This window comes from Drosophila teissieri, chromosome 3L, assembly GCF_016746235.2.
Source record: "Drosophila teissieri strain GT53w chromosome 3L, Prin_Dtei_1.1, whole genome shotgun sequence".
Lineage (NCBI taxonomy): Eukaryota > Metazoa > Arthropoda > Insecta > Diptera > Drosophilidae > Drosophila > Drosophila teissieri.
Window position 1 is genome coordinate 3,624,520 of NC_053031.1, and position 26,788 is coordinate 3,651,307.

The 26,788-nt window shown below is 45.8% G+C and overlaps 2 protein-coding genes across 7 annotated transcripts in view; both read left to right on the top strand.

Annotated features, from left to right (window-relative positions):
* LOC122616094 (Down syndrome cell adhesion molecule-like protein Dscam2) overlaps window positions 1-24,156 on the top strand; it is a 28,920-nt gene extending 4,764 nt beyond the window's left edge. The window contains exons 2-21 of one of the 6 annotated variants that reach the window (XM_043791385.1): window positions 1,335-1,667; window positions 1,756-1,917; window positions 2,565-2,711; window positions 2,837-2,954; window positions 4,762-5,210; window positions 5,466-5,610; window positions 9,696-9,847; window positions 11,896-12,168; window positions 13,541-13,825; window positions 17,283-17,402; window positions 17,639-17,812; window positions 17,931-18,081; window positions 18,159-18,439; window positions 18,504-19,004; window positions 19,079-20,395; window positions 20,553-20,843; window positions 20,922-21,041; window positions 21,263-21,426; window positions 21,922-22,048; window positions 22,680-24,156. In XM_043791385.1, the coding sequence (XP_043647320.1) occupies window positions 1,335-1,667; window positions 1,756-1,917; window positions 2,565-2,711; window positions 2,837-2,954; window positions 4,762-5,210; window positions 5,466-5,610; window positions 9,696-9,847; window positions 11,896-12,168; window positions 13,541-13,825; window positions 17,283-17,402; window positions 17,639-17,812; window positions 17,931-18,081; window positions 18,159-18,439; window positions 18,504-19,004; window positions 19,079-20,395; window positions 20,553-20,843; window positions 20,922-21,041; window positions 21,263-21,426; window positions 21,922-22,048; window positions 22,680-23,443 (6,074 nt within the window). In that variant the 3' untranslated portion in view covers window positions 23,444-24,156. Of the gene's footprint in view, window positions 1-1,334; window positions 1,668-1,755; window positions 1,918-2,564; window positions 2,712-2,836; window positions 2,955-4,761; window positions 5,211-5,465; window positions 5,611-9,695; window positions 9,848-11,895; window positions 12,169-12,634; window positions 13,089-13,540; window positions 13,826-17,282; window positions 17,403-17,638; window positions 17,813-17,930; window positions 18,082-18,158; window positions 18,440-18,503; window positions 19,005-19,078; window positions 20,396-20,552; window positions 20,844-20,894; window positions 21,042-21,262; window positions 21,427-21,921; window positions 22,049-22,679 lie in introns of those variants that run through there. The other 5 variants (XM_043791384.1, XM_043791386.1, XM_043791380.1 and 2 more) reach the window with 5 other exon arrangements.
* Window positions 23,913-26,754, top strand: LOC122616409 (vitellogenin-2-like). Its single transcript, XM_043791848.1, is given in 2 exon segments — window positions 23,913-24,020; window positions 24,022-26,754. Coding segments are annotated over 2 exon segments (699 nt in total). The 3' UTR covers window positions 24,613-26,754.
* Window positions 26,755-26,788: the final 34 nt, after the last annotated feature.

The following is a 26,788-nucleotide window of genomic DNA, read 5'->3' on the forward strand; positions in this document are numbered from 1 at the left end:
ATTTGGTGATGATACTTTGCTAGGTAATTTGATATTAGTAGAGACCGATTCTGTTCTATTTTTTTGCGTGTGATCCCTGGAAAGCCATGAAATCAGCGGGGAAAAGCGAAATGGAACCATCTCGACGACCGAGGCGATGAGACAGACGGAGGAGGCGAAACCAGAAAGCAGTTACATAAAAATCCATGCTGTCGAGCGTAAAACAAAAAGCGCCTGGCCAGGCACAACAAAAAGCGTACAAAGCCAAAAAGAACAAAACACAGAAAGGCAAAAAAAAAAGGAAAAGAAATAGAAGGGGGAATAAATGGGGGAAAAACAAAACCAACAAAAACAACTCTAATTGCAGACACAATGACTTCTAGGGACGGTGCGGGGTGGTGCGAGGTGGGATCGGGGAGTCCTGGAGTCCTGAAGTCCTGGGCAGGACGAATGCTGGATAGATTGAACGAGTTGCAAGGATTTGCACAGCGCCGCAGGGAAAGATGCCCGCTTCGGTGGCAGACAGACAGCCGAGGCGCATTCATGTGGAATATGAAGTGAAATGTCAATTTGGAGAAATATACTTATATATGTACATGCAGATATATAGACATATATGTATATGTATTTGGGTCTGGGGGCCATTGGGCGCATTGGGATTGGGGGTTCCAGAAGAGCAGCCCAAAGAGCTAAAGACCAAAGTGTTATTCTAATTTGGGATAAGACTAAATCTGTTTGCTCGCGAAAGGAGCTGTGTGGATGTAAGGAGAACGGTCTTCGAATGCGACAATGGCAGGGCATTATAAAAAATGTAAAATATAAAATGCTTATTAAAGTGCAAAAAGGTCTCAAGGGATTTGCGCACCCAAGAAGGCCAGCGGCCCTTTATGAATTTTTGATATCTCTCTCTGGGATTATTGCTTTTGTTTATGCCAGCTCACAATTTTAATGCATGATTGGGGAACGTTTTTTCTGCATTTTTATGCGGCCTGTAAATGATGTAGGGGGTAGTAAAATATTTACGATCATAAATGCATTTATTGGGCAGAGAATCTAGAGCAGCCATTGCTAAATTCATGTATCCTTAAAGGGTTTTTAGGGATTCTTTTCTTTAAGACGAGCTACAACTTAACTTATCTTTTATCTTAAATTTTCAGCTTCTTAACTTAAAAATTTATTTTGAGTTTTATAACTTTTTTTGGAAGCTTAGGTGTTGGAACAAATTGATCTAGAGGATGTTCCTAACATCAAGAAAAGTATAAATTTGTGAAATACTTGTATGCTCACTTAAGGGTTTCAATGCACTTGTAATATTTGCCATTTAACTTTTACTAATTATGCTGTATACTTTCCAGATGCCACCTGCAGTGAACCGTTCGAAGCCCACCTGCGCGGTCCCGGATTCGTGATGGAGCCACCTGGTCGGGTGGAGTTCTCGAACTCCTCCGGCGGCTGGCTGGACTGCTCGGCCTCCGGAAGTCCGCAGCCGACGGTCGACTGGGTGCACGCGGATGGCTCGGCGGTGACCGAGATCCATGGGGTGCGACGTGTCCTGCGGAACGGGACGCTCGTCCTGATGCCGTTCGCCGCCGCCGCCTACCACCAGGATGTGCACAACACGATCTATCGCTGCATTGCCAGCAATTCGGTGGGTCGCATCGTCTCGCGGGACGTGCAAGTGAGGGCGGGTGAGTGGCTCTACTGTGCGCCGTGTGGGCGTGGCAGCATTTAATAATATATATATATATATATATGCATATATCCACTCCTCTGCAGTTGTGGCCCAGGCCTACAAAGTGGACGTGGAGGTGCTGTCTGCCGCGCGGGGATGCACCGCCATTTTGCGCTGCGTGGTGCCCACGTTCGTCAAGGAATTGGTACGAGTGGTCTCGTGGGTTCATGAACCCGCTATCTACATCTATCCCTCGTTGCAAGGCGGTAAGTTAACCGGCGGCTTTCGCCGTCGTCCTTCAGCCAGAAACCGAAAGGAAACGAAACGAAGAGGACTTAGCCCAACTCAGTCTGCATCTGCATCCTTGTCCCTGCGACAAGCCAACCAAGTGCATTGTTTGCCTGCAGTATTTGCCTCACATGTTTGCCTGCTTAACTGCCATTTGCGTCCGCACCTGCCCCTCAGTTTTCAGTCTCCTCTTTGGTCCTTTGGTGCATAATTAACATTGTCCTTTAGCAATTTGAGACGAGCCTTTGGCTTGCCCCAAAACCCACTCCACACAGAGGTGGCGTTCCCGGTTGTCTATATTACAAAGAGCGTGGCCCACTCTATTTCAAAAATCCACCGGCTTTTGTGGCAGGTAAACTATCCGGAAAGGTCAAGAGTGTCTGGCAGAAGATTTGAATCAGAGCCATGCGACAGAGTGGAGGCATCCATCTTGATTAATCCTGTCAGCAGGAATGCCAATGCAGGGACTCAGAGACTTTTTTGTAATACTTGGTATAACTTTTAGTGGCATTTTACCCCTTCTCTTTTATGTGTATACTTGCTTGGTTTTTGAGTAGGGTTCTGGCCGCAGTTCTTCGTAGGGAAGTGTACTCATAGCTTTTTCTTGTATTTTCCTTTCTCCCAGATGGCAAGTTCCACTTGCTGCCCACCGGCGAGCTGCTCATCCACAATCTGCAGGAGAGCGACGAGTCGCAGTCCTTCCGCTGCCGCAGCATGCACCGCCTCACCCGCCAGGTGGTCGTCAGTTCACCCACCCGACTGCGTATTAATTGTGAGTATACCCATGCCCAGTCACAGGGCGAGGGCGAGGGCCAAAGCCCCAAAACCCCGATGCCAGGACCACACCAATGCCACATATATCATCATCTCCATCATCTCTATCATCTCTCGCCGCAGCGCATCGCGGCATCATTTCGCCCAGCGTGGTGGAGCACACGGCTCATGTGCAGGTGTCGCAGGACGAGGGCGCGGTGCTCCTGTGCGTCGCTCAGGGCTGTCCTTCGCCCGAATACAGGTGTGTATAGGTGCCGCAATCGATGCCATCCACTGGCATCCGCTCACTCCCACTCCCCAAAGGACTCTAACCCCCTCAAACACACTCACACTCACACGCACTCACTCATTCGCTTGCTGAGAGCTTTAGCACACATTTCTGGCGAAACTTTTGACGTTGACAGGTCCTGGCCGCACAAACACTATAACACCATAACGCTGGGCTCTCACTTATTAGAGCACTGGGGAAAACTTTAAGGATCTTTGCCGAGTGTCCTTGAAGTAGCCAAAGTTTTGCATTCTTGTAGATTGAAGCTAAGGAATCCAGTTTATTGTTAAATCTAAATTGTTATAATTTTCATTTTAAATATAAAGTTTACAAGAGAGTTTCTAGATAAAATGAAATTCAAAGCTCCAATTGGTAGCTATTACGGTATAGTTAGTATGCCACTCTACACAAACTTTTAGATTTTGATATGTCTATAATCAGGCTACATTTTCCCCTGTGCAAAAGCAGTTATGCCATGGTGGTGCCAGTTAATTGGAACGCATATATACATCCAAAGTGAGCGGCCAGGGCATTTAGTTTGCCAGCCAAATAAATAAACAACCGCTTCAGGGGTCAGAATACGAGAGATGCGGCGGAGACTGTGAGCTGACGTGCATATTATTTTGTAAAATGTGTCTAAAGAGTGGCTAATGTGTGTGGCCCTAATTGAAATGTGAAAATGTGAGCTAAAGGCGTTAGTTAACTTTCTCGACGGCCGATGGCTCGTATGCGCTATGCGGCGTAACGTAACGTACACTCTTGTTCGGCAACAATGGCCTAGGTAATGATGTGAATGTAGTTGGGATGGAAAAAGTCTGCAGCCACATCGAGAACAGAATGCATACGTATATGTAACCATAATTACGCTTTGATAAGCAGACAAGTAATGTAGGATCCGATGGTTGGGTGAGGGGTAGAAGTAAAACGAGGCACAATGTCAGACTGATGACAGAAAACAAAAGAATCTATAAGCGTCGGCATGGTGGGTTGCCTACATACACATGTATATATGGATAGATAGATGGCTGTGCCAAGGGGAAAATATTGTAGCCATTTCATAATTAATACGGCAGAGCGGGACGAGGTCCTTCGAGAAGAGGGATAATGAGCGAGGCAAAGGATTAATGCAACATTAAACAAAGGCTATCCACCAACACAGACAGCGGGGAATGGGGAAAAATAATGATAAAGGATAAAGAATGCCAAAGGTAGTCCGTCCATCAGGCCTTGAACTTTGTTTCGCTGTCAGATAGTTCCAGTTGAAATACCCTTTCAATATTTTCTCAAACTTTGGCAGCTATCAGATGTTAGATTTGTTCGCAGGAACCAGATGGTCCGTGATAAATGGACTGCAGTTGTCCAAAAGCTCAGCACCATTAATTTCAGTCTGTCTGAAATAGCATTCTATGCTCAAATTACAGACCGAAATTTTCAATTATAAATCTAGAGAGCACAAAATCTAGAATGCACAAATATTTGTGACTTGAAATTGCTGTCATTCAGTTTAATCATTGTATTTAAGCATTTAATGCTTAATTTGATTAAATGGTTATAAAGAGTTTTAGAAACAAATTAGTTAAGACATGTCTCTCCATATAGGTATTCTGTATATTATTTGTAGTTTTTAGATGCAATTTATAACGACTGCCCTGAATAATGGAATAGATTGCCATGAGCACAGTTTCTCTGTTGGTTTTTTAAAACGTACCAATTGAAAATCGCGATTAATGGAGCCGATTTACAATAGTCTGATCCCCATAAATCTTTCCTCCAAACGCAGCTGGTTCACCCACAATGGAGCCGGACCCCTGCCCGTACTTAGTGGTCCTCGGGTCCGACTGCTCGGCCCCATCCTGGCCATTGAGGCCGTGACTGGCGAGGATTCCGGCGTCTACAAGTGCACGGCCGGCAATGTGGGCGGCGAGGCTAGTGCCGAGCTCCGGCTCACGGTGGCCACGCCCATTCAAGTGGAAATCTCACCGAACGTACTCAGCGTTCACATGGGCGGCACCGCGGAGTTCCGGTGCCTGGTCACCAGCAACGGCAGCCCCGTGGGCATGCAGAATATCCTGTGGTACAAGGACGGCCGCCAGCTGCCCTCCTCGGGCCGCGTGGAGGACACCCTGGTGGTGCCACGCGTGAGTCGCGAGAACCGCGGCATGTACCAGTGCGTGGTGCGACGGCCCGAGGGCGACACGTTCCAGGCCACCGCCGAGCTGCAACTGGGAGGTGAGTGTCCATCTTGCATTTGAAATGTAAGAGTTGTAAACCTAAAGATATATATTATATATTAATGTTTGTTGTAGAATCTTGAATATCTAGAAATGCTATAAATATTACTCTTTTTATTGTAAGCCGCTTATTATGACTCCTTACCCACTTGGGAATCCTTGATGTATTAGACCCGCCTAATCCCACTTGGATGCGACCAGCTTATGGTTAAATTATTAATGTGACCTCTTGCCACCACACTCTGCCCCCCAGATGCGCCGCCCGTGCTCCTCTACAGCTTTATCGAGCAGACCCTGCAGCCAGGACCAGCTGTGAGCCTCAAGTGCTCCGCTGCCGGCAATCCTACGCCGCAAATTTCATGGACACTGGACGGATTTCCGCTGCCATCAAACGGAAGGTAATTGAACTTGTTGAAAGGGGGTGAAAGGGGCGAAAGGGCTGGGGCATAGAATGGGGCCTTAAGGGGGCTGTAAGTTGGGGATGGGGTTTCGAGATGGGCTTGGCAATGGCAGAGGCGGCGCTGCGGGCGGCCAGCTAAAATTTATCTCAACTGCGGCTGCCGACTGTGGCTGCGGTTGCATTTATTGCACTCGTTGTGTGTGTTTGCCTTTTGCTTTTCCCTCCATAACTTTTTTCCCTTTTCATGTTTTTTTTTTTTACTTTTTTGCTGCCTGCGCTTTCCTTTCAAAAACATTGCCCCACGGAATATATAGAAAAACATATACACATATACGGATATACTCGTAGAAAGTGGCTGCCGACTGCCGCGCCTACAAAGGTGGGTGGTTTGGGTCGGCCTCGTCTGCTCCAGCGTTCATTCACTCCGGTTCCGGCGACTGTAAGTGTATCTGTATCTGTATCTGAATCTGTGTAGGTATATGGACATGTATCTGTGTTTGCTGTGTCTGGTCCAAGGTTCCGCCGACTTTGCCTTTCTATTTGTTAATTAAGCCCGGTCGCCGACCAAAACCTTACGCATTTAATTGCATTTTTAAGCTGGCCCGCTGCCAACGGAATTGAATCTCTTTAATGACATTGACATTTGCATTGGCCGAATAAAATCGAAGCGATCGCTTCAAATCGAGTCGAGTCCAGACTTGACAAATAGTTGGTTGCCTCCGTCGGTTGGCTCCGCCAGCAAATAAAATGCAGCAGCGAATCGATTGATTGGCAATTCGGTCGGTTGCCATTCATTTGGCTTTTATCTCAGCCCCTTACCTGCTGGCAAAAAAAACCTTCTTTTTATTTTGTATTTTTTTTGTTGTGTTTTTGCGGCAGTCCTGCTTCATTTGCAGTTCGTTGGCAGCTGCCACTAATTGTTTGAGTTACGTCTGTAATGATTTGCAAGTCAAACTTCTGTTGACTTCTGTTGTTGATTAAAAAATACCAGCACCATCATGAAAATCAGCAGCGTTTTATTTGCACTCGCTTTTTCGGATTTTATTCTTGGTGGAAAGCTGTAAAATGTAGAAAAAAGGGAAACTAAGGCAACCGTGTCCTGATTGTTGTCCTGCGTCGCCCAGCTGTGCAATATTTTAATTAAAACTTAAGCAATATGTCGAACGCAGGAGACGGAATCCCATCAACTTGATGGGTTGCTGGGTTTTTCGAGAAAATGATTCGATTTCAGGATACCTTTTAGTTTTGTTATTTATGAGATATAAATATGGATAGTATGGATAGGGTACTCACCTTAATTTTAAGTTTTAGCAAGTTTGAGTTAAATTTATTTCCATGAACGTATAGACATATGGCTCCATTAGACCCAAACCATTTAAAAGTTCGTAAAAATGTGACTATATTTTATGCATGTAAAGCACTTGGAGCTGCAACTTGCAGCTGTCGAGGACATTGCCATGCATTTGGTTTGCTCAAGTGGTCATCCACTTGGTCCTTGGCTTGGTCCTCCTTGGTCCTCCCCCACTTGGCTTGTGGAAAAAGGAGCAGGAAGAAGATGGCTTGACCACAAGGCAAAATTGATTACAAAAATTTGTGTGTTATGTGGTCGGTGTGAAAATTTGCTTTCGGAAACTTGTGCGGACATGCAGACGCCGATGGCCTTAATTTAAAAGTTATCTGAGCAACACAATTTTGACACATAATAGCCGCAGGCGTTATCCTGGCGTCGCTGGCAACCTAATTTGGCAGGAAGCAGCAGCATCCTTCGCAATGCTGCACAAATTCTCTTGCTGTTTGCGTTGTTATTGCCGAGTTTTAAGTGGTTTACATTATTCGGTTTAAAGGTATATCAACTTGGTAAGTGTATTTATTTAATACACAGACGCACAAACACACACACAAGTTGGAGTGGCAGACAGACAGGCAAACAGGCATGTCGGTGGAAGTGTTGGGAAATGGTCGGAAAAGCGAGGGGGTGGCAAGTGGATGGAGGGCAGACGCCTCGAGGCGGAAATTAAATGATTGCGCGCACGAGGTAACGCAACACTCAAACGCTCATTTTACGCCATTTTCAAAAGTTTGTCTGCGGCGGTACCAGCAACTTGGGCTAAGGCTGTTGAGCCGGCGTCTTCCCCCGGCTCTTGCTCCGCTTTTCCTTGGTGTTTTCCTCCAGATTTCCTCAGCTTTTCCTGCGGTGCTGCTAAAACGTCGACGGAGGCGTGTGTGCGTGATGCGTTTGTCTACAACTGCAGGCGTTATGGAAATATGTGTAATTTTGGCGTAAATGAGAAAACGCTTAAGCTGCACGAGGAACGCTTTTGAAGCGCCACAAAGCCATGTGAACTACAGTGAACCCTGCACTTAACGCGCTTTAATTTCATATAAGAAGATTTTTAATTGGAAAATCCTTACCTCCTCATTGGATTCCTTAAACTGTGCGTGCAAGCTAACCTGATTGCGATCCAAGTGCAAACTCGATTTGGCTAAATTGAAATGCATAATATTTCATAAGCTTTAGCCACCAAACTTTGCGCTTCTGCCACTTGAGAGAGTGAGAAAGAGAGAGAAAGAATGGAAGGGGCCAAGCTGCAAGTGGCACACAGTGAAATTCTTACCACTGCTTCCCTTTTTTGGCTGGCTGGAATTAAGCCACCCACTGAGCCGGGCACTCACTCTGCAATCAGCTAAAACAGCACACAAAAGCCGCGCCAGGCTATTAGGTTTATATTGTTGCAGCCCAAGCGTTTTACGCTCCACACACACTGGCGAGCACACACACACACCGTTAAACTTCTGCAATGCCGCTTAAGCCGACGTTGTGCGGATGTGGATGCGGACATGGGGATGCGGATGTGTGCGACTTTGTTGCGATTTGGTCCTCGCCATTGTTTCCGCCGCTCACAAGTGCCGCAGCCAACTCAACTGAGTGTCGTCTCCCTTCCGAATGCGACTGGTTATATTTTTGCAGCCAGCTTCATTTAACTACAGTTGCCACAGTTTTTCCAGTCCTCGGCACACGCCATAAAGATTTTTCGGCTTGACTTGGCCACGCCTTCTGGGGGGAAATCAGCGCTTCTCGCGCCTGGCTTATGCATTCATAAGCCCCCAAGCCACGACGTTGAGGGGATCCTTTTAGCCACAGGATGCGGCTGCTGCAAAAGTTAATTAAAATTGTAATTACTTTGCCTCCGCCATTATTGTTCTCCGACTCCGACTCCCACAACTACAACTACAACTCTCGGTGGCTCCAACTTCCAACTGCGGCCGTAATGCCAATTGAAAAGTTGCCACCGAGCCGGGCCACAAACTAATGAGCCGGCGGGTGTGCTGGCTTAGAACGCAATCCCCGCATATCCCCAAACACACACATACACTCAAAGTTACAGCCATACATACACATACATTCACAGCGCTGCAAGATGCCGCAAAAGCCGATTGTGTGAGTGCCACATGGCGTATGCGTAACAATGTTGCCTGTAATTAATGCGTCTGTGCCAATAAGAAAGCGTGGCAAACAAAGGACCAAACCCAGAACTTAATGCCAACTTGAAATCCTTTTTTTCCCCCTCATTATTTGAGTCGTGGCGTAACGGCTTGGCATTAAGTGGATGTCGTATTCGTATTCGCATTCGTGGGCGTGGCACATGACATTGACAGCAATATGGAAACTATGCTAAGCCCCGACAGCTCGACTGACAGCCTTCATTACGACTAAATGTGGCATAAAAAAAATAACGTTTAAAAAAAGAGGAAAAAACTAAACGCAAAAATACGACAAAAACAAAATGAAGCCTGCAGTCAAAAGGGATTTGGGTCAGGCTGCATTTTTGAAGTGTGCCTAGCTGATGAGTGTGCAGTGGTGTGTTTGGTTGTGTATGGGTGTGTGTGGGTGTGTGTGGTGTGTGCACGCTTAAATATGCAGCGGCAGCTCGAAAACAAGAAAACAATTGTCGAGCAGCAAGCAACCAAACACGCGCACATTGCGCATACGCCGCGTGCAACCATCGCTAAAATCGCAACCAAGCAAATATTAATGTGTTTTTTGTGCTCTCATCCAAAAGCATCCCTTTTTTGCCATTTCAGATTTATGATCGGACAATACATCACCGTGCATGGCGATGTAATTAGTCATGTTAACATAAGCCACGTCATGGTCGAGGATGGTGGCGAGTACGCCTGCAACGCGGAGAATCGCGCCGGACGAGTGCAGCATGCGGCGCGCTTGAATATTTATGGTACGTGGTATTCACACTTAGTCACACTCAAACACACAGATGCACATGGGAGTGATGTAAATTGCTAAGTAAGTGGCTTCGAATTCATGAGGGGATTCGCCAAATTTAAACCATGACATCTAATAACTGATACGGTCAAGTATTACAATACACCATATAATGAAATAACTAGTTTATGGAATGCTAGTTTATTGTTAATGAGTTCGAGCTGAGCATCCCTTGGTGAAATATATATTACCAGAAGGCCACTTAAGATATGTAACTGAACCATTTCCCTCCGCGCAGATACAAATATGGCCGGCTACTTACATATGCACTTAAACGTTCTCCGCGCTCGAGGCTCTGGGTGCTCTTCCTTTTGGCATTTGCCTACTTTTGCTTGATTTTGTTTTACAACACGTTTGCCATGTTCTTACTGTTGCCACACATCCCCCTAGTTTGCTGGCCAGATCCTTTGGGCCCATGTCCCGTCCTCCAGCAAGTTTACTTTTGTGCCTTTGCAGCAGTGAAGTGTTGTTCGAGGCGCACACTTCTGTTGAACATGGCTCTCGGCTGACTGCAGTGCTTTCTCCCCACCAACCAACCCATCAAAAAGTCCTGCCGAGGGAAGGACGAGAAATCCCCACAAAAATCCACCCATTTTCCAGTGGCAGTGGCAGTCGCAGTTCCCAGCAGCACGCGCACCATCTGCCTTGTTTTTGCAAGAAATCAAATATTTTTGTGTCGCCAGGCAAACAAAATGGCGTTGCCAGCGAGAAAGAACGAGGAGCAGGAGTGCAAACACAAAACGACAGCGGCGGCAAAAACTGCGCCATGTTTACAAAGTTTTGCAGTGAAAAAGTTGAAAAATAAAGTCAAGTAAATTCACGAAAAATCCCTTCTCGACTAAACGATGCTCTGCTGGTCTCAACAAAAAAGGAAATGATGAAAAGCAAGGGGGGAAGCCCCAAACATTCAGCTATCTCCGTTCGACATTTATCACTGAAATCAAATAAATTTAGGGTTGGCTTAGCCTTGGACGAAAGTTTAAGACCCTAGTGATTTGGCATGATAATCAAATGAATGCAAAAAAGTATGTCAGAAGTACCTGCTCATGCCTCTCGTCCTTTCGACTCCTTTGACAATTTCCGCATACCCTGCAAACATTGTTTGCCGGCGGAGCACGAAAAAGAAGCAAATGAATCCCACTCCCACCATCATCATTTAGTTTAAAGCCCGGCGATGTCGCTGATTGCGCGACTTGGTAATGGCGGTGATTACAAAAATCCCCATCCACTCAGCTTCGAAAAAACACACACACACACCGTGTGTGTTTTTGCGAGACCACGTATGACGTGCTCGGGAATTATGCATATTCCGCAGAAAAAAAAATGGAAGAAAAACTCAGCCCACCAGGCAACCGGAGGAGCTGCTCCTTCAGCGGCTGCTGTGCCTGCTCCTGCTGCCTCCACCGGGCGACAGTTGCTGCATTATTTCCTTCCACGTTCCCGAAAAGTGTTTTGGCGGGGGGCACTGGAGACAGGACGAAACCAGCCAGGATATGCATATTACATTGTGCTCCGCTTCCTGTTGTCTGCACAGAAAAAAAGACTCTGATTTCTAGGCACTCAAAAGCTGTTGTTTTTAAGCCTAATTCTAAAAAAATATATTTAAGTGTAGTAATTGACTTCAAGCAATAGTGAGTTCTTAAAGATTAACCCTAAGATACTTGAAGTTGTTTCTTATTTGGTCACTAAAAATATATATTTAAATGTAGTAACTTTAACTTTAATTGACTTCAAGCAATAGTGAGTTCCTAAAGATTAACATTAATATACTTGAAGTTGTTTCTTTCTTGGTCGCATTTCCGCTCAGTGTAACTGCTCTTTGTGGTGCCACTTCTTTGGCCGCTGTATGTGTCGTTGTTTACTGCATTATTAAAAAAGCAACGTACGCGCAAATCTGTTAAGCATTTACATTCCCCCAAAAAGCTCCGTTCCATATTCCCATCTACATCTAACTCACCAGCTGGCTTTTTTTTTTGCATCCATTTCCCAATTCCGTCACAGGTCTTCCATACATTCGACTAATACCGAAGGTAACTGCCGTCTCCGGCGAGACATTGAATCTGAAGTGCCCGGTGGCCGGCTATCCCATCGAGGAGATCCACTGGGAGCGTGGTGGACGGGAGCTGCCGGATGACATACGTCAACGTGTCCAGCCGGACGGCTCGCTGACCATCAGTCCCGTGCAGAAGAACTCCGATTCCGGCGTCTATACGTGCTGGGCGAGGAACAAGCAGGGTCACAGTGCCCGGCGGAGTGGCGAGGTGACGGTCATAGGTTAGTATGTGCAAAGAAAAGCCGAAAAAAACCGAAAAACCCCAAAAGAAAACCCTGGGAAAGCCCAGGGAGAAAAAAGCATGAAAACACAGTGAAATAGATAAACAAGAGGAGGTCGAGGTTGGTTTCTTTCACAGCTCTTTTTCCCCGAACGATGACATCAAGCAGCGGGCTACGAAACGAAGTGAAAATTGCATTTTAATTATTAACAGCAAACTAAGTAGTTTCCTATGGCGCTTCAAGTTGCTCCTTTTTGCCAACCTTTTTGCATTTGTTTTTCCACTCTTTTAACTTTTTTTTTTTGGATTCTGCTTAATTTTGTTTTGTTTCGGCTTTCAGCCGGGTACATGTACTTTTTGCTTCTGCTCTAATTAAATATGCGCAATAATCTAAGCTTAAAAGTTGGTAAATTGAAAACAAAACAGAAAAAAAGTATGAAAAAAAGGAAGCCGAAGGAGAGCAAGAACGGACGACACCCCAGTTTTTTCATTAGTGCTAATGTTAATGAATCTGCGCCCTAATGAGGCGCCGTGCTGATTAAATTTTCATAAATCGGAACCTTTTTGCACCGGTCACTCTGCGCTCCTTTCGCTTCGCTTTTGGCTCATCAATCCTTGGCTGATCCCTTGCAGTGCCGCCGAAGCTCAGTCCCTTCCAAACGAACATCCTGCAGCTGAACATGGGCGATCGGGCCTCGCTCACCTGCTCGGTGGTGAAGGGCGATCTCCCGCTGACCATCAACTGGCGCAAGGATGGCCGCCCCATCGATCCCACCCAGCACATGTCCGTGAAGCAGGTGGACCAGTACAACAGCATCCTGGTGATCGAGAATCTGGGCAGCGACCACACTGGCAACTACTCCTGTGTGGTGCGCAATTCCGCCGCCGAGGTGGAGAACTCGCAGGCCCTGCTGGTCAATGGTAAAAGCAATGAGAAACTCGAGTCCTACGAGTCCAGTAATCGAGTTATCCAGTATTTGTAATCCCGTTTAGTTGCAAGTAGTTGAGTTTCCTCTTTGTATGCACTTTGATTCATGTACCATGTAACACAGAACCATTGAATTGCATATACATACATCTTATCTTATATATATATATATATATACATATACGATCCTTGCTATCCTTTGTAAATGATGTTTCCACTTTCGGAATGTTTGTACAAGATTAAGTAGCGTTTTTCGATTCGAATGTGTTAACAAAACTGCGAAGGTTTACAGAGCGTACAAATTGACAACAATCAGCAATCACCAATCACCATCAATCGTAAAACAACGTGGGAATCTCGCGTCCTCCAGGTGTCTCAGGCGCAGGTGTCCTCTTGACCAGCTGTGCCAATCCTAACCCGTTTCGCCTGATCTTTCCTCTTGCAGTGCCGCCGAGCATAGAACCGTTCGCCTTCCAGGAGGGTTTGGCCGAGGGCATGCGGACGAGGACCGTCTGCGGGGTGTCCAGGGGCGATCCGCCGCTGAAGCTCATCTGGCTGAAGGACGGTGATCCGCTGCCCGACCTTTTGGGGGCCAATGTCACCATGCTAGACCAGTACAGCTCCCTGCTGAGCATTCCGTCGCTGTCGGCCACGCATTCCGGCGAGTACACGTGCGTGGCCAAGAATCCGGCGGCCGAGATCAAGTATACGGCCCTCTTGCAGGTCAAAGGTAGCGTACTAGCGTACCCATCACCACAGATAAACACCACACACGAGAGGAGAGAAGCCATTAGCTATCGAAATTGAAATTGAATTCAAGTTTTTCAAACTGCAGTAACTTCTTCCAAATCAATTGTTTAACTAACCAACTAATAACTGTGTATCAAAATATATTGCCTACCTATAGGCGCATGTCCTTAGAAACTCAGGAAACCCACATTTCCTAATTAAAAAATTTCCAAAAATTAATAATTAAAACATTAAATATTATTCGATACAACAAACAGCTATGGCGACATTATTTCCCTCTAAACACAATCAACAAAATCACACTACATACAAACTAAGCGAACAACTTCACTTGCCCCTCAATAACCTTTTGCTTTCCCGCTGATGTATTCAAGAACAGCTTCTTAATGGTATTTTCAGTTGTTGATGATATATTTTTGGTTGATTTTTAACAACAAAGAACAATGGGCTGACCAAGATTTTTTGGAGTTCTATTGAACTGAAGCCCCGGTGCAACTGAACGTTGCACAGCCCGAAGGCGCTTTGATTTTTTGACTCTCACTATGAAAACAATAATTCCCATAATTCCAAATAAAAACGTACAGCTTAAAAAACCCCCGAAAACCCCCTACTAATCTACAATTAAGAGTTCCCCGTCACCTTTAAGTCGCTTTGGCACGCTGTGGGTTTTTTTGACAACCGTCTCACCAGGTAAAACGTTTTAACTGCACTGCTTTTTATGCGCTTCGTAACCAAAAATCTAAACAAATTACCCATAAAGCTTATGAATATCTCTTTTAATTTGCTGCATATTATTTGAAACGCTTCTTACACGACAAGTCGGGCTTTAGCTGCATAAATTAAGTGTGCGCTCTCCCAGCGAAAAATTGGCGGTCGTTCAAATTTGCCGAGCTCGGAGGGCGCGCACGGCTTTGTGATTAGCTGTAATTTATAATTTATACAAATACTCCTTGCATAAACATGGATAACAAGCTGCTTTAAGATTCGTTTGCCTTACTCGCAATGCCCCACATTTTTTGGTTGCCGGCCAGTGCGATGCTGCTCCGGTCTGCAGGATACGTGCAGAATATCCTTTGTTACCCCCTTGGCTCCTCTCTTCATTTTTGACTTGCAGCTTTCGAAAACTCCACTTCATACTCCACTATGCTCAATGTGCTGTGCTTAATTAACGAACGAATAAACAAGGCGAACGCTGAAAATGAATGAGTTCGCACAAACAAAAAAGAGAGCAGTGAATCCACCCAAAAATCCTTCGGAGATGCTATGAAACTCGCGCTTACGCTTCAAATTTGATTTTGGCCTCTCTAATCGCTTACTATATTTCCACACCGAAAAAACTTGAGAGGGGATTGTTAAAAAGTATTAAAATATTACAATATTAATTGGAAAAATAACAGATATTAACACTTCTCATAGGCTTCAAAATAATGATCATTTCTGGATCGATGAATTCTTAAAAATAATAATTTTTTAAATATAAATAATTTTTATACGAATTACATCTTCTGCATGTGCTGATTTGCAGCACCTAAAACTAAAAACCAATCATCAAACTTCTCTCGAAATATATCGTTGTAATCCCCGACTTTTTTTTCGGTGTAGCCACCCCTTTCGCTTGTGTGAGTGCCTGAGATTGCCTGTGTGCGTGCGTGCGTGCGTGTGAGTGACCAAACGCTTAAACCTAATCTTATTGCAGAGCAATGTGAACTAAACCGCAAAAATAAAGAAAATAAATGCCGGAGATCCGACCGGGAAAACTAAATGGATAAGAAACTTAAAGCTTCGCAGTATTTGCTAATGTAGTTGAGAATGGTTGTATTTTTTTTTTTTTGTTTAGCTAGAGAAGCGGCTGCAACATGCTGCATTTTTTATTTCGGCATGCCTTTTTGTACAGATTAGAAATGCAATTTTAAGTTTGCTCGGTGCCATCTGCATGCGCGTAGTGCTGTGACAAATGAATTTTAATTTCAATTTATTTATGATTTGCTTGCTCTCCATTTCGTTTGGTTTTATTTCCTTTCCTGCCACTCCCCTTCGGTTCTTAAGCTCTCGTTTTAATTCGTTTTTTGGATTTTCCTCCTTTCACACACAGATTGCTCCGTTAAGCTTTTTCCACCCAATTTCGCCAGCCAGCTTGGGGGTGTGGGCAATTATATTTATATTCGAGCAGAGCTCGGCGCACACAGTTATCCGAAATTTAATTTATTTATGTTTATATTTCTATTTGTTTTGCCATTGCTCCATTTCCCAGGCTGACGCTGCTGTTGTTGTGTGCAAAGATTTTTCCGTATTCGAATTAGACACGCTGCCACCCCAAACTATGCAAAACCCATCCTTGAAAAACCCAAAAGAATGAAATAACAAAAAAAGCAAAAATTATGCCATAATAACCAGAAATCATTTTAATTAATACTGGAGCCCTGGGCCAGCTGATAATTTCATTTGGAGCTCTATAATTTGCTCCTTGTTCGGGCTTAATTTTTAATTAACATTTTTCATTTTGTTACTGCTGCACAAACAAAGGCTGGCAATTAAATGCAGCTGCCACGTAAACAGTTTATAATTTATTGAAAACGTCGCTATGGTGGGTGATTTTTTTTTTATTTTTTGTATTGAAATCCCATTTTATTGTTTCGCTTTTTTCGTGTTTTGTTAGCTGCGTGTCCAACTATAAAACTCACACCACGTTCGCATTTATGTTGCGCATTCTATAATTTCTATGCAAATATATTTTAAATTTCGCTTCTGGCATGCCTTTGTCATTTAATTTATGCGCCGAATATACCAGAACATATTAAGCCTTTTTTGCGATTTTTTCAAACAGCGAGGCACAGAGCGTGGGCGAATCAAAGAAAACACACAAAAGAGAAAGCGATCAATTTGAATAAACGAAAAGAAACCAAAAGAAACGAAACGAAAATAAATCAAAATAAAGTCCTTGCACACCAACAAAAAACGAAATGAATTCATTTTCCCCACGGACATTCCTAAATGATTTTCCTTAAACATGATGACATCAAAGAATCCACATTATTTTTGTTCCATTTTTGACTGAGTTGCATATGAAATAATTTTTTGTACTTGATTTTGAAGCAATCCACCCCACAAAAAAAAAAAAAAAAACAGATATCCTTTTGTATATTAGTTGAAAAGTTCCTACAATATTGCTACCACTATTCAACCAGTTTTTACATTTGTGCTAGGCACAATGAAAATCTTAAGATCGTAAACAGCAAAATTCTTTTATGCCGTTTTTTACTTTGCCAGAAATCTTCACTTTTCCTCTCTGTCTCTGTCTCTCTCTATATCTCTTTCTAAAGAACCATTACTCTTACTGTATGTCTTAGCAGTTTTGATTTCAATCATTCGTTCTGAACTCCCAGCCATTTTCCGAGTTAGCTAACTATTTCTCCCCATATCACGCATACGCCCCGTAGTGCCACCTCGCTGGATCGTCGAGCCCGTGGACGCGAATGTGGAGCGCAATCGCCACATCATGCTGCACTGCCAGGCGCAGGGTGTGCCCACACCCAGCATCGTGTGGAAGAAGGCTACAGGTTAGACACTGAAAGCATATATAAATTATAAATTATATATAACTTACGTAGTCCGGAGAAACGGATTTTAGGTCTTAAGTCATCATTAGTTATGTTACTCACGTACGAATTAACGAATTACATATGATTTAATGCTAATACAATAACCAACTGTGTTTCTATTGTTATGTAAAAACAAGTATGTTTTCGTGTAGTACTAACCACTTTCCTCTGTGGCCTTCAATGTCTTCCCACAGGCAGCAAGTCGGGAGAGTACGAGGAAGTCCGCGAGCGTCCCTTCACCAAGCTCCTGGGCAATGGCTCCCTGCTGCTGCAGCACGTGAAGGAGGATCGCGAGGGCTTCTATCTGTGCCAGGCCAACAATGGCATCGGCACCGGCATCGGAAAGGTCATCCAGCTGAAAGTGAACTGTGAGTATGATGTATGATGGCTGGTGGCTGCCCCGGCAATTTGGTTAATTGCAATGCTGTGGCCCCCGGAGGAATCACCCGTCGTAATTAAAATGGGCAAAATGCTCGCCGTTTTCAGCCTCGCCGTACTTCTCGTCCACGTCGCGCTCCGTGATGGTGAAGAAGGGCGACACGGCACTGCTCCAATGCGCCGTCAGTGGGGACAAGCCGATTAACATTGTTTGGATGCGCTCGGGCAAGAACACGCTGAATCCGTCAACCAATTACAAGTGAGTGCACCCACCCGATGTTGCGGCAACGGGAACCGAACGAAAGTAATACCGCTGCACTTTGCATTCGCCTTCAGGATCTCGGTGAAGCAGGAGGCCACACCAGACGGCGTGTCCGCCGAGCTGCAAATCCGCACCGTGGACGCCACCGACAGTGGTCCGTACTTCTGTCGTGCCAGCAATCTGTATGGCAACGATCAGCAGCTGGTGCAGCTGCAGGTCCAGGAACCACCACTGCCGCCCAGTGTCCTGGAGGCGGCCATGATCAGCAGTCGATCGGTGAACATCAAGTGGCAGCCCAAAACTCTGGGCACCGGCGATGTGACCAAGTACATCGTGGAGTTCCGCGAGGCTGATCGTACGTATAGTTTGGAATGGAGTTAACGAATTTGAAGAGATGGTAAAGCTTCCAACGTAATTAGATTCTCTCCCACCAGCTCTGTTCGTGGACCAGTGGCAGCAGATCGAGGTCAAGGATCCGCCACACTTCAATGCCATGATCGAGAACCTAAAGCCGGCGACACGTTACGCTTTCCGGGTGATTGCCGAGGGCTCGGCCGGACGCAGTGCACCCAGTCAGGAGCTGATTGTTCGCACGGAACCACAGCGCCCGGCAGGACCGCCACTTAGCCTCTCCGCCAGACCTTTGTCCTCCACCGAGCTGCTCATCAGTTGGGTGGCGCCATTGCCGGAGCTGCGACATGGTGACATTCAGGGCTACAATGTGGGCTACAAGCTGTCCAGTTCGGGCAATACGGCCTACAACTTCACTTCCGTTTCCGGCGACGGCGATGGTGGCAATGGAGAGCTACTACTCAGTGGACTGGCCAAGTTCGCCCGATACACCGTGGTGGTGCAGGCCTTCAATCAGGTAGGGCCAGGACCTCTATCGGAACCCGCTGCTGCTCAAACCATGGAAGATGGTAAGTTGGTTTTCAATCAATATAATGATGTTCTTTAAAACCTAATGGATTTTATTCATATTGTTTTTAATCAGTTCCAAGTCGGCCGCCAGAGGACGTGCGCTGTGCCGCCTTGTCCTCCCAATCGCTCCAGGTGTCCTGGCAACCACCGCCAATTTACCACACCAATGGCCTGCTGCAGGGCTACAAGCTGATATTTGAGCCCATCATCGATGACATTCAGCCCAGCAAGGACGAAGTGGAGTCCAGGAAGACGACAGCACTCACCATGGTGCTGACAGGACTGCGAAAGTACACCAACTACAGCATTCAGGTGTTGGCCCACACGCGCATGGGCGATGGCGTGGTATCGAAGCCACTGTTTTGCCACAGCGAAGAGGATGTGCCCGAGGCACCGGCTGACATCAAAGTGGTGTCGAGCTCATCGCAATCCCTGTACATCTCTTGGCTGCCACCAAACGAACCTAACGGCGTGATCACCAAGTACAGTCTATACACTCGCGTGGTGAACGGTCGCGAGGAGCTGAACAACGAGAAACGTAGTCTGCCCTCACAGCAGGCCTACTACGAGGCCAAGGGACTGCATCCGCACATGGAGTACCAGTTCTGGGTGACGGCCAGCACGCGAGTGGGCGAGGGCAAGAGCTCGCGAGTGTCCTCGCAGATAACCACGAATCGCATACCGGCTAGGATCATATCCTTCGGTGGCCCAGTGGTCCGTCCTTGGAGATCCACCGTTACTCTGCCCTGCACGGCGGTTGGGAAACCCAAGCGGGAGTGGTTCAAATCGGATGTGGCCCTGCGGCAAGGTGGACTGCATAACTCGCAGCTGTTGGACAGTGGCGATCTGATCATCTCCAGCCTGCAGCTGGCGGACGGTGGCAACTACAGCTGTCAGGTGGACAATGGCATTGGCACTGATCGACTAACGCACACCCTAATGGTGCAAGTGCCACCTACAGCCCCCGTTCTCTATGTTACGAGTGCCACCTCGAGCAGCATCCTGATGCACTGGAAGTGCGGCTTCACGGGCAATGCACCCATCACCGGCTACACCTTGTTCTACCGCCGAGCCAATGGCAACACGGACGAGATGCAGTTGTCGCGTCACGCCTCCAGTCACGAGCTCAAGGGCCTGATGTGTGGCAGCACGTACCAGATCCACCTGAGTGCCCAGAACAAGGTGGGCACCTCGCCCACCAGCACCATTCTGCACGTGCGCACCCAGGGTCAGTCGCCTGGTCATCCGGCCTCCACCGCCCTTCTGGCCCCCAACTCGACCTCGCTGCTGGTCCGGTTGCACTCCTGGCCGGACAACGGGTGTCCTTTGCTCTACTTCGTCCTGCAGTACCGGGCGGTTACCGAGGATCCCGACGCGGAATGGGTGCTAGGTGAGCTCATCGACCTTTATTACAAAGCTTGCTGATAATGTATAAGAAGTAGTGCTTAAGGCCTTTATTACCTGGTTAACAGAACCCATCTTGTTAGACTAAATTTCTATTATGACCAACATCTGTATCATACTATTAAGGAGATTTTGCTTCGCAGTTTCCAATGCCTTGAAGCCACAGCGTCGCATAGTGGTCAACAATCTGCAACCATCGACGCTCTATCAACTCCGCATGGAGGCGCACAATGTGGCCGGCATCTCGCAGGCGGAGTTCAACTTTGTGACCCTGACCAAGGATGGAGATCCACCGCCGCCGGAAATCATGCACCGTGGCCGTGGTGGTCAAACCACGGTGATATTCGCCAATATTAACCTGCTCATACCAACCATTGCGGCGGTATCGGGCATGTTCTGCACCATCATCATGATCATCGTGTGCTACAGACACAGTAAGTATACTATCTCTAGTCTGATAACCAGAGCTCCACTAATTGACCCAGTGCTTAAAAATGCACCACCGCTCGCAGAGCAAAGCCAAATTCAAAAGGAATCACTCGAGAATCGAGCCAACTCGGAGGCTGCCCAGCGGGAGCGGTATTATGCCACCATTCACAAGGTGTCCATGCAGAACAACGATAAGATTCCAGGTGAGTGATGATTGCTTCAAGGGGGGTTCCCAGAAATCTCAACTAAAAGAATCCATCTGAGCACAATGGGAGTGGAATGATATCTCAATTAGTAATTCCTAGAATACCATAATCAGTTCTTTATCCAACTGCGAACTGAAAGGCCCTTGAGATTTCTGTGACCCCTGTTGAGCCCTGCTACTCGATCAGATCCGCTAACCGCCCGAGGACGTGTTCCACAGAAACCTCCGAGGACATCTCGCCATACGCCACCTTCCAGCTGTCGGAGGCGGGGGGCAACATGTCGCAGCCGCACCACGGCGGCCCGGCCAACACGCTGCTCCACTCGTTCATGTACCACGAGCGGGCCCTGGCCGAGGGCTGCTCGTCGCCACCACCAGCCGCGGTACTGAACCCACCAACAACCACCACCCATCACCACCACCACCACCAACGTCCACTAAAGACAATTCATAATTATTATCAGACCTCACCGTTCCATAATATCGTGCGTTTGTTTATTCATTTCTTTGATTTAGCTCTCTCTCTCTCCTACTCTCCTACTCTACTACTAAGTACTTCGATTGATCGAATGTGGCCATGCCACAATTAGTGTTTTTCTGAGTGTACTACGTGCTTTTTATGTTGTATTCCATGCTCGTGTATTTGTTTGCCCTTCAGTTCACATTAATTGCAATGCCGTAAATCATGCCAAGGGGCTTCAACGCCCTGGATCCATGTCACCTGCCAATCTTGAGTTACCCATTCTTTTGTTCGAGAAGCGTTCCTTTGTCCCAGGCGCTTTGTAGTCGCTAGCTTTAGCGAAATTCCCCGCACAGAGATGCCCATTCAGACTAATTTCCCGCTGTTCCATGTTCCATGTTTCATGCTCCATGTGCAGTCCAAGAACCGGAGGCGCCACTCCAGGAAGACGGAGCCGGAGAGCGAGGAGTCGGAATCGGACCAGGACCAGCTCACCTCCAGTCGCACCGAGTCCTCCAACCAGCACGAGGGCAAGATCAAGCACAGTAAGTCAATGATGGGGAATTCATCTATATTATTGGATTTATTTGAAACCGATTATACGAAAGTCCCAAGTTCTTTGGTTTATCTGCAGTGAACGTCCTCTCAAAACTGAAATTATATTGATATTATTCTTTATTGACTCCCTGAAGAGTTTTATTTCATTTGGTTGTAAACCTCTTATATCGAGATGGCTTTCACTGCAGAAGTCCTTTGTTGTAAGCTCCCAGGCTTTTATCCTGAAGTATTCTGCCGGCTGAACTCTCTTTTTGTGTTGCTTTGTTTTTGCAGACTCTAGACTAATACAACACTTTCCAAACCACAATATCTCGATAACATATCTGTAGTAGGCCAAACTGCACCAAACAAAACTCCACACGAATTACTAAGATCAGGCCAAGCAATAAGACTAAGACACCCAATTTTGTAACTGATAGTGCTAAGTTAGTGCTAAGTTTTGTTAACATTTTGTTATCAATGTTATCTATGTATTGTATCCCTGCCAAAAAGAAACTCTCTATCAGCCCGCTATTTGTTTTTCTGTTCTTTTCTTCCCCACTAACATCTCCTGCGATTGATCTGCGCTGCGATTGATCCACCACCATCGTGTTGATCCGTTGATCCATTCCGCCGTAGGCATCATCTACCATGGAGCACAATCAAGCACCTCCTCCGATCTGTCACCAATGTCCGAACAGAAATCATTGCCCCGCCGCGGTCGCTCCAGGTATCATCATCAGCAATATCAGTTTTCCACCAATACCACACCGCGCCACCACAACAGCAACAAAATGAACAACAACACCACCAGCAACACGAACACCACAGCCACCAATACGACAGCCACACCATCGACATCGAGCAATTCGAACAAAATTCTATCGCCGCGCGGCGGAAATCTGAAATCCATATCGAGCACCTTCAAATCGCAAGACTCCATACAGTGCCACATACCCACATTGGTCAAGTCGCCATCGATCAGTACACAGCAGCAGAAACAGTTCCACAAGCAGCAGTTGCAGAATAGTAGTAACAATAGTTCCCAGCATAGTAGCTCCAATCCGAACAGTAGTAGTTTGAAGCAACAGCAGCCCCTCCTGATCACGCCCAAGCTCCATCAGCTGGAGGCCAATGGCCAGGAGCTGTTGGGGCTGGATGGGATCGGTAATAGCCCGTTGGTAGCCTGCATGCCGCCCTCCTCACAGTTCCGCCCCATACCCCACAAGTCCATAATGCCCGCGCATGAGCCACCGCACCACCACAACCACAACCAGCAATCGCATCCCCACCAGCAGCAGCAGCAGCAGCAGCATCAGCAGCAGCATCCGGGCACACTGCTCAATCCCTCGACGGCCATGCTCTCCTCCAAGTTCTTCACAGCGCCCACGCTGCCCAAATAGGATACGGCCAATGGGGGGAGTGAATACGTTGGTGGTGCCATGGAGGCCATGGACGGTTTCGGCTATGACAGCGGCGAGATCTCCTGCACCTACATGGACCCAATCGATCAGACATGAGACCTGGCCTACGGTGAGGTGTGTGGTCCCCCCGAGGGGGCCCGTTAAGGACCCATTTCACGACCTGGTGGCTCAGCTATTAGTGCCTGGATAGCATTTTATGTTAACATTTTCTGTTAAGAGCTGCCTAAAAGTATGCTCTAAAAAGTTACTTATGGTTACATTCATACAGGATTTAATTCCTTTAGACTTTTCTGTGAATCGCACTTGTAAGAGAGCTATCTTAAATGAAATTTGGAAGCCTTTAAGGTACAAGCTGATAAATCAGGTCGTGAAATCTGTGCCCACCCACGCACACCCAACCACACAACCACCAGACTAGAACAACACCACTAGGTCTTTAAACGAATGAATGCTTGAATGCTGTGGTTGCAATCAAAAAAACCAACTCTGGACCCTTTCTTGTACTTGCACCCCCATATCACCCCCCAACGATTGCCACCCACCAACCTCCCACACCCCCAAATGAAAACACGCATCCAGGGCCGGCATCCTGCGCACGCTGCATCCGCTCCAGCTGCAGGCCGAGTGCAACGCCGGCGCCTTCCATCGCACGGAGGACGGCGGCCTGGGCGAACGGATCGAGCTGGCCGAGGTGGAGGTCGATGTGGATACGATTAAGAAGCTCAAGCTGGGTCAGAGGTCATCGCTCTGGTCCCGACCCTCCTCCACCACCTCCCAGCTGCAGCAGGAGCACCACCAGCAGCAGCAGCAGCAGCAACAGCAGCAGAAGCACCACCAGCAGCAGCAGCAACACCACCAACAGCAGCAGCAGCAGCAGCAGGCACCACAGCAACCACACAAACGAGCGCATTCAAAGTCACCGCAGCCACAACAACAACAGCCACTGCAACAACAACGCCAACAACATTCACCCGCTCCTGGCCAAAAATTGCTTAGCGAGAAATCGGATTATTCGATATCCGTCTGAGACATTGGTAAGATCTGATCGCAAGATCAGCACATTGGATGAGATTGGGCCCCCCGATAGCCAGAGATTTAGCAGCAGCCGGGCCGTTTTTGTACATTTTTGTAATGCATTTGTTACCTAACCACCACCTTACCCCTGACACTACAAATGATAAATCCCCTCTACTCCAAACTTTCGGAAGAGCCCCACAAAAAACCCAGTAATACCCTCCTGTCCCCCAAAACAAAAGAAACAACCAGAACAACACTCAGTAAACTTTCGGACAATCAGTATCAAAATTCTGCACCAACCATCCAACCAAAAACCAAAACCAAACATACCGAATCGAATCGAAACACTTCCCATTATGAACTCCTGCCCTATTTATAGAGGTCATCTACTATATCTAAGTATTATCGATTGTGCATGCTATATACCCACATACCCACGTATGTATGTACATGTGAATGCATATGGCATGTGTCCAGAAAGAACCCAGGTCAGTTGTCGAACTTCCAGAAATGTTGTATGTATATATATACTAACGTAGTCTATTAAGTATCCGTAAACGACTAATGCGTATATCACTCGAAACTGTAACTCAAACTACTAACTGCAAAACTATCGCAAACTATCGTATCGAATCGATTCGAATCGAACTGTTTTTCATCGTATGTAGAAAGGACGACCTTCTTCTAAGTGTGTGCAAGTCTCGCCAAGTTAGAAGCAATGAGCTACTCCTAAAGTAGTCTATAAAGTCAATAAGTTTCGGTTTTGTGGTACACCAGGGCGATGAGAGGCGATGTAGCGATGAAACGAGGAATTTAATCTTGAATTCATTTCAACTTAAACCGAAAACTCAGATATATGCTGTGTACAAATTTATATGAATGTATATTTATGTGTGTCCGTGTGCGTGTCTACGTTATGAGGCAGTCGTGTGCTCATGTATGTATATAGGGATATATACCGAGATATACAATCGAAGAATACTCATTTAGTTGTTAGCGAATCCACGTACATGTAGGGTATTGAGCAAATGCTGTAAATAATCAAAAGTAAAAACCCTCAAAGGACTGACAATGTTGCATGACTCACATAGAAAACAAAAGAGTAAAAGTTAAAGTAAAAGTAAAAGTCAAAGTAAAGCCACAATGAAAATGTTAACTAAATGTATTCGATATAGCCGATGTACACACACACTCGAATACTCGTTTGTCGCCAGCTGAATTTGAATTCAAGAAAGCAGCAGTATTCATAGATAATATGACATGATATCGCAGTAATCACACATTAGTGTTTCCATTACAATAAACTGTCTGTCATTCGTCGAGTTGTAGATAAATGTTTTTAAAAACGAATTAAATGAAAGTAAATTGAAGGAGCCTGTAGGAGAATCAAATACAAGTCGTAATTAAATTTCGAATTATCATAAACACTCAATCAAGCAGCAGAATGGAATGGAACGAAGCCAAGTTAGGAGCAGACAAACAAACTACAAATTAATATAACTCTTAGTTCGTATCGAATAATCCAAAAGTAATACGAGTACATAGCTGTATTTTAACTAGCCTACAAAAGCATAAGGAAAACCCATTAAACAGTCAAATAAAATCGAGGAAAACCAGAAGGAGGAAGAAGGAAGAGGAGTAGGAGTTGAAGGATCAGAGGGACGAATTGAACCCATTTCGGAAACCATGTGCCAAAATTTGTTTTTAGACAAAGCTCTCTTAAATTACGGATATACAATAAATAATGCAAGCCATGAAAAGCGAGTAAATAGCAGCCACGAAATATGAACATACCAATTAGAGCCACAGAATTCACAAATAAAGTCGCAGATTAAGGTGTTCACTTGGGTAAAATTTATTCGGCCCGAGCCAGACAGCATATTTCTTTTGTGTCTCATTTAAAATACAAGCAACAAACAAAAAAAGAAAGAAAGAAAAACGGAAATTTACGAGCCAGCAGCACTCTTTGTTTATATAGCGATTAACGCGATTTTAGTCGGTTTTTATATGCATTTATTTGTACGAAGCAATGAAATGGTTTATTACATTTAACATCGAATTTTACGAATTTATTAAGAACAACAGCAAGTTGCGACTGCAAGGAGCAACCTCACAGCAAAGTCTACAAATCAAAAGAAGAAATTAACTTAATAGATCACAATCAAAACGAGAACAAAACCGAGTAATTATAGAAGAGAGGGAGAAACCATTTTTTATGTTTAACATATAATTAGCACAACAACTACAAAATAAAAACTATTAATGTAAAAACAAACGGCATTTAAAAAATATAAGAAATATTTAAAA